This window comes from Panthera uncia, unplaced genomic scaffold, assembly GCF_023721935.1.
Source record: "Panthera uncia isolate 11264 unplaced genomic scaffold, Puncia_PCG_1.0 HiC_scaffold_1590, whole genome shotgun sequence".
In the NCBI taxonomy this organism is placed as follows: domain Eukaryota; kingdom Metazoa; phylum Chordata; class Mammalia; order Carnivora; family Felidae; genus Panthera; species Panthera uncia.
Window position 1 is genome coordinate 31,572 of NW_026058240.1, and position 17,178 is coordinate 48,749.

The 17,178-nt window shown below is 52.9% G+C and overlaps 1 protein-coding gene across 1 annotated transcript; it reads right to left on the reverse strand.

The window, feature by feature from the left end:
- Positions 1-11,661: 11,661 nt before the first annotated feature.
- On the reverse strand, positions 11,662-16,180 carry LOC125917215 (insulin-like growth factor-binding protein 4; the record flags this gene model as incomplete). The annotated part of the gene is made up of 3 exons (XM_049623465.1): positions 11,662-12,906; positions 14,938-15,072; positions 15,821-16,180. Coding segments are annotated over 3 exons (630 nt in total), but the record flags the coding sequence as incomplete, so codon positions are not given.
- Positions 16,181-17,178: the final 998 nt, after the last annotated feature.

Here is a 17,178-nt window from a genome sequence, read left to right on the forward strand (position 1 = left end):
CAGCAGTAGGGCATCAACTGGCCTTCCAGCCACACGGGGGCAGCAGAGAGTCATGAATGCAAACAGCCAGCCAACTCCAGAGGCCTGGAGAAGCTGGGCGGTCTTTCTCCCACCCCACTTCCATCAAGACTCCCAAGAAGCTGGAATAGTTTGTCTAACAGGCCTGGGGTCCTAAGAAAACCACAACATGAGGATGGAAGAGGCTCGGAGAAGAAGCCCACTTTTGTTCTACGAGGAGCAAGTGCCTGCCTCCTCCCAGCTGTGGGCCCTGCCACCGCATCATTATCATTATCTTTGGCCAAAGCTGAGCCTGACAGATTATGGTTTCAACCCAGGCAGCCAAACTGGACTGAGGCTGGGCTGGCGGGACTGGCTGAGAGCAGCCCACCCAGCCTGTGCTCAGGCACTGCCCCATCCCTGGAGAGTACAGAACACTGGACAAGGTTCTCGAGGTCACGGTGGCCAAGTTCTCAAGGTTATATTCAGGCGGCTGGCAGAGACCCCTTTTACCCATGGGTGCCTGTGTAGTTCCCATGGAAAATAAAATTTCTGTCTTGGCATAACAGTTGGTTCTAAGGCAATCAGGGCTGCCCCCTCAGAGGTGGAGACCTACACAGAGAGGCGACCTGAGTTGGCAGGCAATGACAGTGTCCTGGAGAAGACTGCATTTGCCACACTCCCTCCTACCCCCCTGGCCACAGCAGTACAGTAACCACTGGCTTCCCTTCATAAACCATCTCTTAAACCATTCCGTGTTCACCACATTTCTGGCATACTCGGTTTTCTTCTTCACGACTCCTTGCCTACCATTATGCCAGGAAGACGGAGAGTTGAGATTTTGCCCGTGTCCCAGGGCTGAAGGTGAGTGTGTGTAGCCCCCCCGATGGATTCCAAGGTCTCACTCGGGCTCCCTGAGGGACAAGAGGCAGGTGAAACATGGGCAGCTCAAGGGGAGTCTGGAAGAGTCTCTGAACCCAGATGAGCCCCAGGCTACCAACTCAGCCCTGGAGAAATGGACAATGGCTTCATCATTTCATCCTGGGCTGGGGTGGGGGGGGGGTGCGTTCTACCATTAGCTTCTGCCAGTTGGCAATTGGCAGTCCAAGTCTTGCCAGATGGTACAGGAGGGGCCTCAGGAAATCCACTTTCCTAGAGACCCTTAAGAAGGGGGGCTGCTGCTTCTGTTTAGGCTGAGTTATATGACCCAGTGGCAGGAGCTGCCCTGAAGGGCCTGTGAAGAGACTCTCCCAATGGCTTTGAACTGCCATTGAGGGGCCCTGCCTCCCCTCTCACTACCAAACTTCAATTCCAGCCTCCTGCCCCAGCAGCCCCCCTCGATCTGGCCGTGGGCTGAGTCCACTGAAGGTAATTTACCTTCTCTGCCGCATTTACCATAAAACTCATCTTTCCTCCAGGAAGATTTAACAAAAAATTTGACTTAGACTTTTGCCGATGGGGAGAGCAGCCAGCCCAGAAAGGGTAGGAGGGTTGGTGGGCAGAGGGGAGGAAGGACAGCCACAAAGCCAGGAGTCAGGAGAGGAGGGGTCTTCACATCTCAAGAGTTCTCTGTCCAGGAGGCCCCAGGCCTTGCAGCCCTAGGTCTGAAGCCTCCCTCACCAGTACCTTCCAGTGTCATTCCTCCCAACTTTCCATCCTTCCATGTCCTGCTGTCTATACACATATACCACCTGTCCACCCCTCCCTCAATCTCCATCCCCACGTTCTCCCTTTTCGTTCTCACTTCATTCTTTCTTGACCCACCTGCTCTCAAACCTGTCCTCTCCCTCTTTACAGGAAAACCTTCCTCTCTCCAACTCTTGTCCCATTTATTTTTTTTTTACTGTTTATTTATTTATTTAGAGGGGGGAGGGGCAGAGAGGGAGGGAGAGCGAGACTCCCAAGCAGGTTCTGCATTGTCAGCACAGAGCCAGACGTGGGGCTCGATCTCAGCCTTGAGATCATGACCTGGGCTGAAATTAAGAGTTGGAGGTTTAACCAACTGAGCCACCAGGGTGCCCTCACTCTTGTCCCATTTAATTTCCTCACCCCATTGTCCCAGATGGCTGGACTCAGAGCAAAGCCCAGCTAGAGTTGATGGGAAGGGAGAGGGACAGCCACCTGCACCGTCAACCATTTTTCAAGCCTCAGATTCCCACCCTCTCCAAAGCCTGCCTCCTCTCTGGCTACAGAGTGACCTCCCCAGAAACCTGAAGCACCCTCCCGCCCTGCCACCTCATCTGTCTGCTCACCTACACTCATCTGTCTGCTCACCTCTTCTCTTTCATCCTCAGCCTCCTGTCCTTAACTCTGGAGCCATCCAACAGGCTGAGGGCTTGGACCCAGGGCAGGGCTAGGAGGCAAAGGGCTCCCGACCCAGAGATCTGTGCCTTGCTTCATGCAACAAGGGTTTTCTGGCTGGAGGCTTTGTTTGTGTGAGCTAGACACACAGATCAGCGTTAACAGTGTTCTAACAGAGGTTCGTAAGTGCCATGCAGGGCTGGCAGGAAGTTTAGAAACAGGGAAGGTAAACCTTATCCATTTGGAGGGAATGAGGGCAATGTTGCCAAGGAGGTAACATTCAGGTTGGGTCTTCAAGGGTAAATAGGAGTTTAGCATGCAAAGCAGGGGAGAGAAACCAACTTTTATTGGGGGGCTCTTATGTGCTAAGTACAATGTGAGTCACAATGTGTATGTTCAATCTCATTTTGCTGAGATTCAGAGGGTTAACTTGGCCATATTCAAGGGCAGTGGCAAGAAATAAGATTCTAAATTTGTGCCCGTTCTACTGCCTCAGCATTCTCAGACAAGCAGATGGATGAATCTACATGTGGAACACACAGGTATGAGACGATACCATATTCACCGTTGCTGAAGTATATGGTACTCAAGGGAGTAAGTGTAAGGGGAAGCAGAATCGGCAGCCAGATTATCAAGAGCCTTGGGTGCTAGGCTGAGAATGTCTAGGGCATGAATACTTATTAAATGAATGAATGAGTCAATGAATGACTGAATGAGGCTGGACTCAAGACCACTGTATGCAGTTGTACAGGTCGTACAATGTACAATCATGCACGGCAACCTGCTTGAACTTCATCTGATGGGCGCTAGGGAGACATCAGAGGCTCTTCAGCCAAGGAGTAAGTGACCAGATTTGTGCTTTAGAAATATGGCTTGGGGGTGTGGGAGGGCAGGAGACTGGATCTGAGGGCTGGGCTGGGGAGAGGTGTGATCAGAAGAGGAAGCCGTGAGAATTTGGACTTTAGGCCAGGAAAGAGATAAGAGCCTAAGGAGACAGGCTGGGGCAGGAACCTACTTGATTTAGCCCTGAGTCCTTGGTTCCTCTGACATGGAAGGGCCACATGCGAAAGAGCAGGACCAAGGCATCCCAATCCCACTGGTGTGGGTCTCTTCAGACAGCCATAACATGATACTGGGTGGCCTAAACAACAGACACTTACTCTGTCACTGTTCTGGAACCCGAAGTACCAGCATGGTTGGATTCTGGTGAGAGCTCTCTCCCTGGCTTGCAGACAGCCACCTTCTCGTCGTTTGCGCGCATGGCCTTTCTGCAGTGTGTGCTTCTAGAGAGAGAGCTCTCTTCTTTTTTTTAAGTTTATTTATATATTTTGAGAGAGAGAGAGAGAGAGAGAGAGAGAGAGAGAATCCCAAGCAGGCTCCATGCTGTCAGCACAGAGCCTGACTCAGGGCTCAATCCCACGCATCATGAGATCATGGCCTGAGCTGAAATCAAGAGTCGGATGCTTAACTGACTGAGCCACCCTAGGCATCCCTCTCTTCTCTTCTTAATAAGGCTACCAAGTCTATCAGATGGAGACCCCATTCTTCCGATCTCAGTTAACCTTAATTAGCTCCTAAACATACTATCTCCAGATACAATCACACTGGGGTTAGGGCTTGTGAATTTGGAGGGACACAATTCAATCTTCCCCCAGCTGAGCTCCCCACTCCCACAGTCCCCCTGTGCCCGCCTGGCTGGGGCTCTCTTCTTCCTGACCCTCGCCCTTAGAGGTAGCGGGGCTTACTCGGTAAGTCTCTGCTTCCTAGAAGGTATCTCAGCCTTTACTCCCTGCAATCGAGTCTTAGCAAGGTAGTCAAGTGGAGCTTGACTGGCAGCAGGACTGGGGGCCAGGGAAGGCAAGCCAGGAGGAGGGAACCAGAGAACAAGAGGGGAAGGAGAAGGGAGAATGCCATTCAATTTATCATTCACTCATTCACCAAACGTGTGCTGAGCTCTCGTGTGAGCGGTGCAGGATTAGGCACACCGGGGTTGGGCAGGGAATGGAGAAGAGGTCTGTATGTGCCCCGGGAAAGATGTTCTCTCCTCTACAACATGAGATGTGATGCCGCATTAACACTGAGATGGGACATATCTTTGCCTAGTTCACCGCCCCCCCACACACACTTCCCTCTTCTGCATCAAGAATTAGAAGCCCGGGTGGTCAGGCAGAGCTGAGTGGCAGGTCCCCACTGCCACTGACAAGCTTCATGGTTTAGGACAAGTCACTTCTCTGGGCACTATAATACCCACCGCACAAAATTAAGGTTGTGGGAAGCCTAAAGAGACACTGAACGTGAATGTACAAACGTGCATTATTGAGAAGGATGGCACTCGTATCAATCTGTCATTGAGCATTCAATATATTCCAAGTACCATGCCACTGGAGCAGGAGCTCCATGAGGAAAGCTGAACTCCCAGCACCTAAAACAGTGCCTGGCACACATCATGCCTGTAGCATTTGCTAGAAGCTTTGCCATATGTGGGCTCATTGAATCTTGACGACACCACTGCATAAGTACCATTACTTAACCTTGTTTGATACATATAGAATTGTGGATTAGGAGATTAAGTCAGTTTCCCAGGGTGCAACCATAATAAATAGCGGAGCGAGATTTGAACCCAAGCAATCTGGACCCAAACCCACGGTGACGATGATAATAATGATGACATTTGGAGCTTATTGAACCCGAGGTCATTAAGTCCAATCCCCTGCCTCTACATACATTCACCAGGACAGGGTTGTCTGCCCCTCTTCCTAGTGTCTCTGCCAAACCCCTCCTCTTCCATCAGGGATTAGGTCCCTAGCCCCAGGCCACTCCGGATGTTGACAAAGTCGCCCCTCCCTCTTTCTGCCTGGAAAGTGGCACATCTCCCCCTATAACCTCCCACCCAGAATCCCAAAATCTTCCCTCAGGACCTCCTTCCTTCTTCCCCAACTATAGCCTTACTTAGCTTCCCCTTTCTGGTACCTGAAGAGTCCTTTCTTATGGAAAAAAGGTAGATGCCCAAATACCCCCCTGGACTCCCCAGGAGATGGTACAAATAGAACATTGCCCTGAGTTCTAATCCACTGCTGCCACCAGCTCATTTATGCCTTCAGACAAGCAAGTCACAGACCCCACTAGGCCTCCGTTTCCCCCACTGTGTAATGGGTGAACTAGAGAAGACCCTAAAGGCTGCTCTCAGCCCTGGTCTTCTTGATAGTGACCCTTCTCAGCCACCAGGCTAGAGCCACCCTCTCTCCCCCCATACACACTCCTCTCCAGCTGAGATATTCCCCGGGGCTCTCCCCAGAGCTTCCTGTGTGGTCTCCCCCACCTTATCTCCCAGCCTGGAACTTTGGGATCTGCCTGGGGGCAGCCTCTGCTCTCCCCCCACTCCAGACCTGCCCTCTGCTTTGGATTGTGCTGACCCTCCCTTCCTCTGCCAGGGCGCAGAGTCCTCTGCAAGGCTACCGTCTGCAGACAGCGTAAACGGAGGCTGGCCCTCCGTTCCCCAGCCTGTGGGCCTGCTCCCCTCATTAGAGCCCCAAGAACATCCCCATGCAGGGGTTTACAAAAACCCTTTGCATTTTAAAGGCAACCTTCCCCACCACTGTCCCCAAAAAAGAAAACTTTTCAAAACTTTTCAAGTCTCAGTTTACATTTCAATATAAACCCCTCTGGGCCTACTGCCTGGGATCTAGGACTCACTGCCCCCTAAATTCAAAATCTCTTTGGGGGAGGGTTTTTGTCTTTACCACAGCCTCTCCCTCATTGCATGGGGCGGGACCTGCCCAGGGCTTTCGGAGGTGGGGGTGGTCAGAGTTCCGGGATGGCCTGGCCTGACCCCTCACAGGGCCAGCGATCAGGCCAGGGTCACTGAGCAGTCACATGTCACTTTGAATGGGAAGCCTTGAACTGAGGCTGAGAAACGAAGTTGGGCAACAGCTCAGCCAAAGGCAACTGGACTTTTTTTTTTTCTTATGTTTTTTGGGGGAAAAAACCACTATTGTCCGACTAACCTTCCATGATGCTGGAAAATTCAATTTATTTCCTGAGCAGTCTGGTCCAATTTCCCCTGGGTAGGGACAAGACTGGGCTTCCCTCCCTGCTGTTCCAATTTAGAATCTCCGGCTCTGCTCAGGGACCAGGACCCAGGAGCCAGGCCGGGCCCCTGAGCCCTGGCCCTGGCAGCACCCACCCCCCCAACATGATCCTTCCCCAGGGAGCCTCCATTCCAGCCCCTGCATGTAAGGACGCTTTTTCTGCAGTTTCAGGGTCCCAGTTTCCATTGCCATTCTCGCTTTCTCAGCAACCTGGCTTTGCCGGGCAGCTGTGTTGGCCTGTCTCAGACCCACGCCAGCAATCTATGTGTGCCCCTCTGGGTCCCCCAGCTTCCTGCCTCTGTCTCTAGACTCTTCGGGGCAAGCCGATAGAGGTACAGCTGTAAAGCATTTGTGCTGGCCGCCAGGCTGGCGGGGGAGCCATCTGCGGCCCGGTCGCTGCCAGGCCTGCAATGACGGGAACCCTGGGCCCCAGCCCTTCCACCCCAACCCCCAACACAGGAACCTCTCTGTCTACCAAGGCCTAGGAGGCCAAGGGGAAGGGGAATGACCTTGAGGCCACTGCAGGAGACAGGGTACAGACATAATCAGCCCCTACTTGACAGCCTACAGCTGAACTTCACTGCAGAGGTGGGGGAGGGGGTGCCGCTCCCAGAGGAGGCTGTCGGATGATGGGGAGGGGGCTTGCTGTCCACCCAAGCCTCAGTGAGAGACTTGTCCTCAGCCGGCCAGCGTCCCACTGCCACCCTTCCTGAGCTAATAGAAAAGTTCACAGGCCACTAGTGGGTAGAGTAGGGAAAAGGGAAAGGCCTCTCTCTCCTAGCCCCAGCAAAGAGAAGCCCCCACATCCCCACCTTCCCTTAGTCTATACCCAACTCCTGTTTTGGGAGGGGGGGCGGGGTGCATTGAGAGAATGGACTTCTAAGATGCCTCCGGCCTGCAGTAGACCCATCTGGTTTCAATCAGGAGAGCAGGGTCCCAGATCATAGAGGCACATGGGGGAGGGAGGCTGTGCACACATTCCACCCCCCAGCCCCTCTCCAGAGTGCAGCCCCTTTCCCATGTGATCTCCTTTCACCTCCCAGGTGGGCCTCACACAGTCACTGGAAGACTAGGTGAGGCAGGGGAAATTTAGGGGGCAGTAGTACAGACCCCAGACCTCTGTCCATGTTAGAAGAGCAGACCACAGAGGAGAGAGAGAAACCTAAGGAAAGAGGGGCCTGGAAGGAGAAGAAAGGGCTGCAAACAGAAGAGAGTCAGAGCAAGCGAAGGTCCTAGAAACCACCAGGTCCTAACTGGATCTTATCACAAATGGGGAAGCAGAGGTCCTGAGAAGGAAGTCTAATAGGTCCACCTACTGGACTCAGCCCCAAGCCCTGTTCAAGCATCCCACCCACCCGTCTTAACAGGAATCGCCAACCCCTTCAACAGATGAGCAAACTATGGCTCATAGGAGAAGAAAGTCCCACCTGCCCAACCTCACCCAGGTGGTAAGCAACCGGAGCCACCATTTTGGCTTCCCTGCCATCTCTAGACTTGGATCAGGTGGGAGCCCAGTCCTGGAAATCTACCCTCCCCAACTAGGGCCTGCTCTGGTTCTGGAACCCTCACCTGCTCAGTCCCAACTCCTGTCTCCAGGTTCAGGGCGAAAGGATACAAAGCCTGAAAAAAGCAGCCTTCCTGGGCATGGCTTGTTGCCAAGGTTCTAATCCTGGTTCCAGAGGACTTTGGCACTCGGGTCTCAACTTCCCCATCAATAAAATGGAGGAGTGTTGTCTAAAACTGGGTTGGACAGTGATTCTGAGATTCCCCAAACCTCCATTTCTATCATCCTAAACAAACCTAGAGGCTTCCCTTGGCTTGGGTGGTCTTTAGGAAGAGGGTTGATCCCAATTTCAGAATTTAGAGCTGGCAAGAGAGCCAGGCTTTAAAGAGAACGAGGGGACCCAGCCAGCCATGGAAGCCGCTAATCTCCATCTCTCCCTGGGGGACTTCACTGCCGCCTCCACTGAAAGCAATTTGTCATGCCCTGAATTAAGTGATTCCAACAAGGGTTTAATTTCAGTTTAATGGCTCTGTTTTTATGTGTAATTAAATACCGTTGCATGGCGAAAATATGTTGTTTGCACTTTAGAGACTGTGTAAGGGCCCGGGAAGCCAATCCCACTGGGTTTCTACTCCCAGGCTCCACCAACCCCTCCCCTAGTCTGGCTGGAAATGTCCGGGTCCTAGGGAAGGGGGTGGGGGACCTGGGGAAAAGAGGAGGGCGGTGAGGGGAGAAGTGGGCTTGGTGGCGCCTGCTCACTCAGTAGAGAATGTTTCTAATTATCCTCTGCACCCCCACTTCTACTCCCTGACCCTGCCTCTCCCCAGCCCCTGGGGCCTCAGACATAGAGGGGACAGATCACTCTGACAGTGAGGATCTAATTAGACCCTTGGCTGGCTGAAGTGGTGTCTGTTCCCCCGTGGGTGTGTTCAAAGTCCTGCCCCACTGTCTCTCCTCCACTTATTGTTCCCATTAACTCCCTCCTCCCCCATGAATATGCCTCCTCCCCCATTGACCCTCTCCCCTGACTCACAAACCCCCCCTCCTCCCCTCTTCCCTCTGACAACCCCACAACCCAACCCACAACTGACCCAGCATCCCAGCTGTCGGCCTGCCTCCGAGCTCCATCCAACCACATCATCTTGCCTTCTCCTTCTAGGTCAGAGGTGACATTGCCATAGGAGTCTGGAATGCAGGGGGAGTTTCTCTGGCTGGGAATGTTTAGGGTCATTTACCCCACAGCCATATTCCCCCTCCCCAGGAAGGGGGGCCAAGCAGGCACCCCAAGTCCTGCATGCCTCATGACATTCCTGGAGCAGCTTGGTATAGCCCAGTCTGGCCCAGAGGGCAGAGGGGTTGGGACAAGCGGCCTTTTCCTGGAAGGAGTTTGCAGTGGCCGGAACCCAGGGGCCTTCGTAGGAGGAGGGGCCAGGAAGCTTGGCCAACTCTCCAGAGATGCCCCTGCCTGAATCCAATACTGGAGTCTGTCCAAGTCTCCCCTTTTTTCTCCCTACTCCCACCCTGCTTGCTTGCCAGCAGAAAACCCAGCCCCCAACCCTCAGCAACAGCAGGGCTTGATCTCCACTAATGAGCTGGGAAATGGAAACCAAATGCCTGATGTATGTAGATGGGCACCAATGTGCTAAGGGATCCTGATGGGGTGCCTCCCACCCACCCCCACCCCCGCTCCAAGCCACAGTGGAGGGGCATAACACTTCTTGGGGAGGAGAGGGGAGCACTCAAGGACCTCAGTTTTAAGTTTATCTGGGTAAGTGCCACCAGGACACGAGAGTTTAGTCCTTGCCACCTCCTCCCTTCCACTTCTGCCAGAGATGCCGATGCCCTGTGACTATTAGAGTGACCATTAAAGGGTATTTGGAGGTCATGGCTGGGGCGGTGATGGGGGGGTGGGGGTGGCGTTAGGTGCAAATGAGACCAGCAATTCCTCTCTGGAGCCTGATTCTCCCTGCTGTGACACTCCTCAGGGCAGTTTACTTCCTCTAGCCTGGCAGTGGTAGAGGGTGTCCACCGTGACACAGAGCTGCTTTTATTTCCTTCTTTTTGGACACCTAGGACCTGCTTCTGGGATCGCGGAGGCAAGCGCCAGGGGTGGGTGGGGGGCAGTGTTTCTGTGGGATGTTGAATTCCCTCTCTCAAGGTGCACATCCGCTATTCTTTGGTGCTAGAGCTCCCCACACATCCTGCAGTGGGGACGCCTAATGAGCGAAGGCCACTCATTCACAGCCAGGAGGGAAGTAGCAACACACTCTGTGAATTTCTCTAGTCCCTCCCTCCTCACATCACACACATTCACACTCAGATTCACAACCCACGCAGACATGCCTCTCAAATTAGCGTGTCCTCTTCACACGCCCGGATCAGGTATACATGCCCTGTAAAAGCCCATACACTCACGTCTCGCTTTGTACATTCAAAGGCATCGCTTTGCTATATTCACACGCATGTGTGTACTCACGCATGCACACACACACACACACACACACACACATACCACAAATATCACAGAGGCATACCCCAGGCCATATATGCAGCTACTTCCCAAGCAGATCCAGCTTTCTTTGGAAGCCCAGGAAAGGAAAAGGATCTCTTAGTGCCCACTGCCAAGGTACAGCACTGAGAGGAGGGGGCTGGAGAAAAAAGGGGAATTTACAAAGATGCTTTAGGGAAAGAGATACTATCCCTACATTTATTTGGTTTAAGGACCTAGAACTTAAGGGTCTACGTGTCAGTGAAAGCTGATATGCTACTCCAACATGCCTTGGCTTCAGCCCAAGAAGTACTGGATTCCATGAAGGGTGGTCAGGGAACCAAGGTCACTTTGTTATCTCCTACTGCTGGCAGTGTCCTGTGGTGCCTCAGGGAGACCAGATGGCTGCGGAATGCTGCCACTGGGGCAGAGCTAAGGGGAGGAGGATTGCAGCCCCAGTTTCAAGATACAGATAGTACAGGGGCCACCTCATCAGGGGCCAATGAAATCGAAAGGCTTGGGCGTGCCTCTGGAACTGGGGAGGGGCTAGGAACCCAGAAGACAACCCATCAGGAGGGGGCTCCCCCAGAGTGCCGCATACTTGGTGCACAGGGCCTTCACCCTGCCCATGACCTCCCGAGAAGGGGCCCCCACCCAGATCAGTGTCACACACACAGAACACAGAGATGGAGAAGAGGGACATTGGGACACAACCAGAAATCCAGTCATACCACATGGGCACAAAATCTGGGTCTGGCACCAAGAGCCCACAGCCTGGTGAGCTCAGGACAGCAAGATCAAAGATGGCCCCACTCCCAACCTTGCAGAATCAAATCTCAACACAACCACCCCATTAAGGAATCTAGGCAGTCAGAGCTGTGGAATGCGTTGGAGAGTCTACCCCCTCTCCCCAACTTCAGGGAAATGTCTCCTTCACTAAATTAATACATCAAATCCAGATGCAAATCCAGTCTGCCTGATGCCCTAGGAAATAGCCCAGCTTCACACACCAGATGATCCCAGAAACAGCTCTGGTCCAACAGGGCTGCCTCTGCTTGTCTTCCTTCAGAAGCCATTTTTTGCTCACCGGAGTCTGAACACAGACAGCATGACTCTAGGGAAGCCCCCTGGGAAGAGGCTGCAGGGAAGAAGATGAGCTGGTCGATTCTTTGCAGTTGTTTTACCATGTAGGACAGGTCTGGGGACTACATGATGACCCCGCCTTCCCACCCCTGGCGCACCCCTGTCTCTGATTATAAATAAATCAACCAAACACAATTGCCTAGTTTTTTTGTTGTTGTTTTGTTCTGTTTTGTTAAAAAAAAAAAAAAAAGACAAGACATCATGATCAACTGGTAGGTCCCTAAGTCTCCTTCCATCCAGTCAAGCCAGAAATGCCTGGAGGGTAGGGAGGTATAGGGAAGGAGGCAAGGCCACAGGCAGGGAGCCACTAGAAGGACAGAGTCATCTTGATGACTCTGTGGCTGTGACGAAAACAGGGGAGGAAGCAGGACACCGGGCAAGTCCTTCACCCCCGAGCATGTGTGTCTCTTCTCCATCAGGCACATGCAGTTCGATTGTACATTCTTTCCTCCCACCCTGACTGTTCAGAGATGGGGCCCACCTCCCCAGCCCTCTGTCCCACATGCCTTCTTCTGACCCTCTTCCCTCCCCCAAAGCAGGGTCTGGGCTGCCAGGCCACCAAGTAAACAGCACACCAGACCCAAAGTTGGGCTTGTCTCTATAGGTCCTTCCCCCTGGAGGGAACTAAGGAAGAGAGGAAGGGCACCCTGGCAGGCTTGATCTTTGGGAGTGGGTCTGGGACTCCTCGCCACTGAATCATCTGCCACCCACACCTTCCTTACAGCCTCCACCCTCTGACTAGATTGAGGGGAGGGACAATGGTACAAGGAACGATGGTCAAAGTACATGTCTACCTCCCTCCTCTGATTCCGGACATGAGACTCCTCTTCCCCCACAAGCTTATGCTCAGCTTAGAGGAAGTAGCCTCACATCCCCAAATCAGAGAAAGTCAGAATAAGAGCCCCCAGGGCTAAAAACTAGAGCTGGCCTGTAGTATGTTGTCAATAAATGTTTTTAGATGAGTGGCTGGATGAATGAATGAATGAATGAATGAGTCCAGGATCAATTTGGAAACACAAGGGCTCCTTATTGCCACTCTCAGACCTCTCAGGCTATCTAAGCCCAGAGAGGACACCCCTAGGCTTTGGCTCACCCCAAGGGCACACCCATACACACACACATACATACACAAAGGGAAATTTCTGGGCCAGAGACAGAGCCAGGACTCAGACCCAGGCTCCAGGTCAGCTCTGCAGCCTCTAGGGGATGGGGTGACAGGGAGCACAGAGCCCCCTGCCTCCTGGCAGGGCTCACTCGCGGAAGCTGTCAGCCAACTGGTGGCAGTCCAGCTCCCCTTTTGGTTCCAGGCCCCCTGGAAGTTTCACTCCTGTCTTCCGGTCCACACACCAGCACTTGCCGCGCTGCCCATCTAAGGCCGGGTGACACTGTCAAGACAAGGGTGGGAGAAGTCAGTTCCCAGGCAGCCTACCCCAACCCCAGCCCAGCCCTCAAGTCAGACAGTTGATCCAAGATGGCCTGTAACGGCAGAGGCTCTTTCATAATCGTGGACCCTCTGAGCCCACGGCATAAAGAGATCTTGGCCAAGAAGGAAAGGTCAAGTAGAGAGAACTTGCCCAGGAAGTGAAGGTTGTCTCAGAGGTCAGCACTGGTCTAGAGATAAAGGGTCAAGTGTCAGAACTTTCAGTGGGATAAAAATTGGGGGAAGAAAACACATAGAACTGAATTAACACAAAGAATGAACTCTAATGTAAACTATGGACTTTAGTTAATAAATGTATCAACACTAGGGACTCCTGGGTGGCTCAGTCAGTTGAGCGTCCAACTTTTGATTTCAGCTTAGGTCATGATCTCATGGTTGTGAGTTCGAGCCCCGCATCAAGCCCGCCTCTCAGAGTCTGCTTGGGATTCTCTCTCTCTCTCTCTCTCTGCCCCTCCCCCCTCTCAAAACAAATAAATAAATTTAAAAATAATAATAATAATAATGGGGGCATCTGGGTGGCTCAGTCAGTTAAGCATCCAACTCTTGATTTCGACTCAGGTCATTATCTCACTGTTCATGGGATCCAGCCCAGAGTCAGACTCCATGCTGTCAGCGCAGAGCTTGGGATTCTCTGCCTTCCCCCACTCGCACACACACTCTCTCTCAAAATAAATAAGTGTTAAAATAATAATAATAATAACAATAATAATAATGTGTCAATATTAGCTCCTTAATCTGTGATAACATATATACCACACTAATACAAGATGTTAACAGGGAAAACTGGCGGGGGGGGGGGGGGGTAGATGAGAACACTGTAGTTCTGTAGTCTGTAGTCTGTAGTCTGTAGTATGTTGTCTATGCTCTAGACAAATGCTCGATTTTTCTATAAGCCTAAAAGTGCTCTAGAAAATAAAGTCTATTCATTTTTTTTAATTAGGGAAAACAGTTTTTAAAAATTGGGACAAGGATAAAGTTTATATTGGGATAAAGCTTGCAGACAGGTTTGGCACTGGTTTCTGGAGCCCTTTCTGGTCGTCCACTCATTGCACACCACCCCATACCCTCCTCATGCCAGCCTCGGATTTGCAGACCTGGAGGCAGCCCTTCTCCTCCTGTCTAGGCCTCAAAGTGGCAGCCCATTTTGCGGATTTGTCTATAAAGCACAGAGTGGGAGAATGCATGTGTTTGTGCCCACAAAGAGCTGAAGAAGACCCCAGCCAGGATTCCCCAGGCTACACCCAGCACAAGGCACCCCGCTGCTCTGCCCAGATATGCCACCCTCCCAAGTAAGCCCACTTCTCATGGGTCAGAGATGGGGCTGAGGCAGGCCAACCTTGCTGAACATCCTAGTCTCCTGAGGGCTTATCAGAGGAACCCGTGTTCCAAGGGCATGAGGGAATATGGAGGTTTCTGCATTCGTGTTTTCTCTCCTGTCCCCCTTCTTCCTCTGTTTCCACCCAAAGCTCCTGCCCCAGCTGTCAGATCTGGCTATACCCCAGGTGGTTTCGTTACTCAGCCTGGGGGAAGGGGCAGGCTGATTTTCCTCCTTAGCCCTTCCTGACCGAGCCCCTCCATTCCAAGATGAAACCTAAGACATTCTATGACAAAGGAGAACTACTCATAGGATGGAGCAGGGGGAATGAGAGTGTGTTGGGAGGTAGACATTGACAGGAGTGCTAAATGGTGAATCCGGAGGTGACGGAAATAGCCCTGGATGGGGAAGCAGGATAGCTGGTCTGCCATTAACTCACTCTGAGACTTCGGGCCTCAGTTTCCTCACTTCCAAAATGAGTGTGGTGGGCAAAATAAGCTGAGGCTCAGGAGGCTGAGGGAGGGCCCAGGGGGTTAGGTTTGGGTTGGGAGGTCTTCCCCTCCCTGAGATCTCCATCCTGGACCAGGATCTCCTGTGGAGAGACCAGGAATGCCCCCAGGAACTCAGGTCAGGACCGAGCCAGCAGTGATGAAGACCCACCTGCTTGGGGTGGAAGTTGCCATTTCGGTCGCAGTTGGGGATGGGGATGATGTAGAGGTCTTCATGGGTGCGGCTCTGTGAGGCGGCCAGCCGCTCCAGGGCCCGGTGCAGCTCACTCTGGCAGGAGCCTTGGGGCTGGAGGAAGGGAGGATGGAACAGCTTAGCAGAAAGGAGAGAGGCAGGAAGACCAAGGCTGGAGGTCAGCTCACAACTGAAGGACCTGAAAGGAGGCTCAAGGCCCAGAGACTGGGCAGGGCCCAATGGGTTCAGGGGACACCGGTGGGCAGGGCAGAAGGACACTGAAGAGTGAGCCAAAGAGCTTCCAAAAAGGAGGACTGTGAATGGAAAGGACTTTGTGGGGAAAGAGGTTGTGGAACCCTATGGAGATGGTTGGGAAGGGAATGATTTCTAAGCAGGAGGGATAGTTGACATCATATCATTAATGACTTGTAAGACCTAGGCAAGGATCCACTGGGAACCCCCCATCAGGAAGGACAGTAACCAGACCCTAGAGCAAGGTCGGCAGGCCCCCTGCTGTGGCCAGCGTTAGCCCTTGAGTTACTGAAAAGGTCTGGGTGGCAAGTCCAAGAGAAGGGCTAAGAAACACCAGGAGGCTTGGGGCAACCGCTATTTACAAACCAGTACAAAAGTATTTCAGTACTTAAAAATTACTTCAACTGCATCAACGTATACAACTGATGACCAGGAAAGGAATTTCAAGGAATGAAATGAGGATTTGGTCCTGATGACGCATACTAGGTGCATCTTGCACACAGTAGGCATCCAAAGAATGTTTCTGAATGACATAGTCCAGATCCAGTGGTGGTGGTGGTGGCGTGTGTGTGCCTGTGCACACGCGCATTTGTAGGGCTGAGGTCCTCACCACGGGCCGAGCTTCCTCCCGGGGCACCCCGATGACCTTCATCTTGCCCCCGCTGGTGCTGCGGTCTCGAATTTTGGCTAAGTGCTTCTGCAGGCACCTGCGGTCATGCGCACTGCAGGGACTGAAGCTGTTGTTCGGGTGGTCACCCTCATCCTTGTCTGCAGTCAGGCCGAGATGGAGAGAGGTCAGCACAGGGAAAGGACAGGGCAGAACACCAACCCAGCCTCCCACCTGCTTTCTTCTAGGGGATTCTCCAGCCTGGCTCTGAGAAAGGGTGGGGGACCCTGGGCTGGGGGGGGTGGTGAAAACAACACCCCTGTCTCCTCCCTGCTCTCCTGGATTCCTGAGGAGAAAATCTTCTTAACATCCTTGACTTGTCCCTCACCCCACCCAGTCCAGCCCTCAGATGAGTCACCAGCTGCAGCTGCGCAGACAGCAGGAGGGTCCCCTGGGCCCTGCAGGGAGGTCTAAGGCAGGCAGGGGCCTCCCCCCTGGATCTCGTACCCCCCTCCATTCAGCTCCTCCTACCATCCCCCTCTCCGTCTGCTCTCTCTTCCTGTCTCCTTTCCTGGTCTTTTCAGCATCTGGCTGAGCCAGCCAGGGGATCCCCAGATCTGTTGGCACTGCTGCCCCTCTTCCAAATGGCCAAACTCAGAGTTTCCATGAGTGATGAGAAATCTGGCCCAAAGGGCTCTCCCCATTGGCTAGACAGGGAAGAAGAAGCGGGAGTGGGTGTGTCCGCCTGCCTGCATGAGAAAGTGTGCACCCACACGCATGTGTGTGCAACACACTGTGTGGCCGCAGGACCCAAAACATCCTCACACATCACTTCAGTCCCCCACCTCGACATCTCCCATCCTTGGACTTTAGACCCCACCGAAAGTCCACAACTATGGCCCAGAGGCAGGGCACTGGGGAATCTGGATATAGGAGGTGGTGAGGCTGGACCCACACACTCTCCCTGGGATCTCCTGAAGACTCTACCTGAACTCAAGAATAACCCGAGCCAGAAGTCCCAGAACTGTAACCACCACTCCACCCTGCAGGCAGCCAAAACTGGAATACAGGCCTGAACTGGAGAAAGAGGTTGCAAGACCTCTCTGCAGCTCAGAGCCACCTCTGAAACGCTTGGGCTTGGCAGCTCACTGCCGGCCTGAGTGCAAAGCCCCTGCCAGCATTCCAGATGTTGGCAGCCAGACAGAAGGTTACATCTGGTTTGCGTCAGGATTTTTTTTTTCCTGAGGAGTTAGCAGGTTCCTCCACGCATGGCAGCAGTCCCAGAGCTGCCTCTGGGTCAAATGGTATTTTTCCGCCTAGCCAAAGTTAGTTGGGGGGTTAGTTCTCTTTTTGTTCTCCTA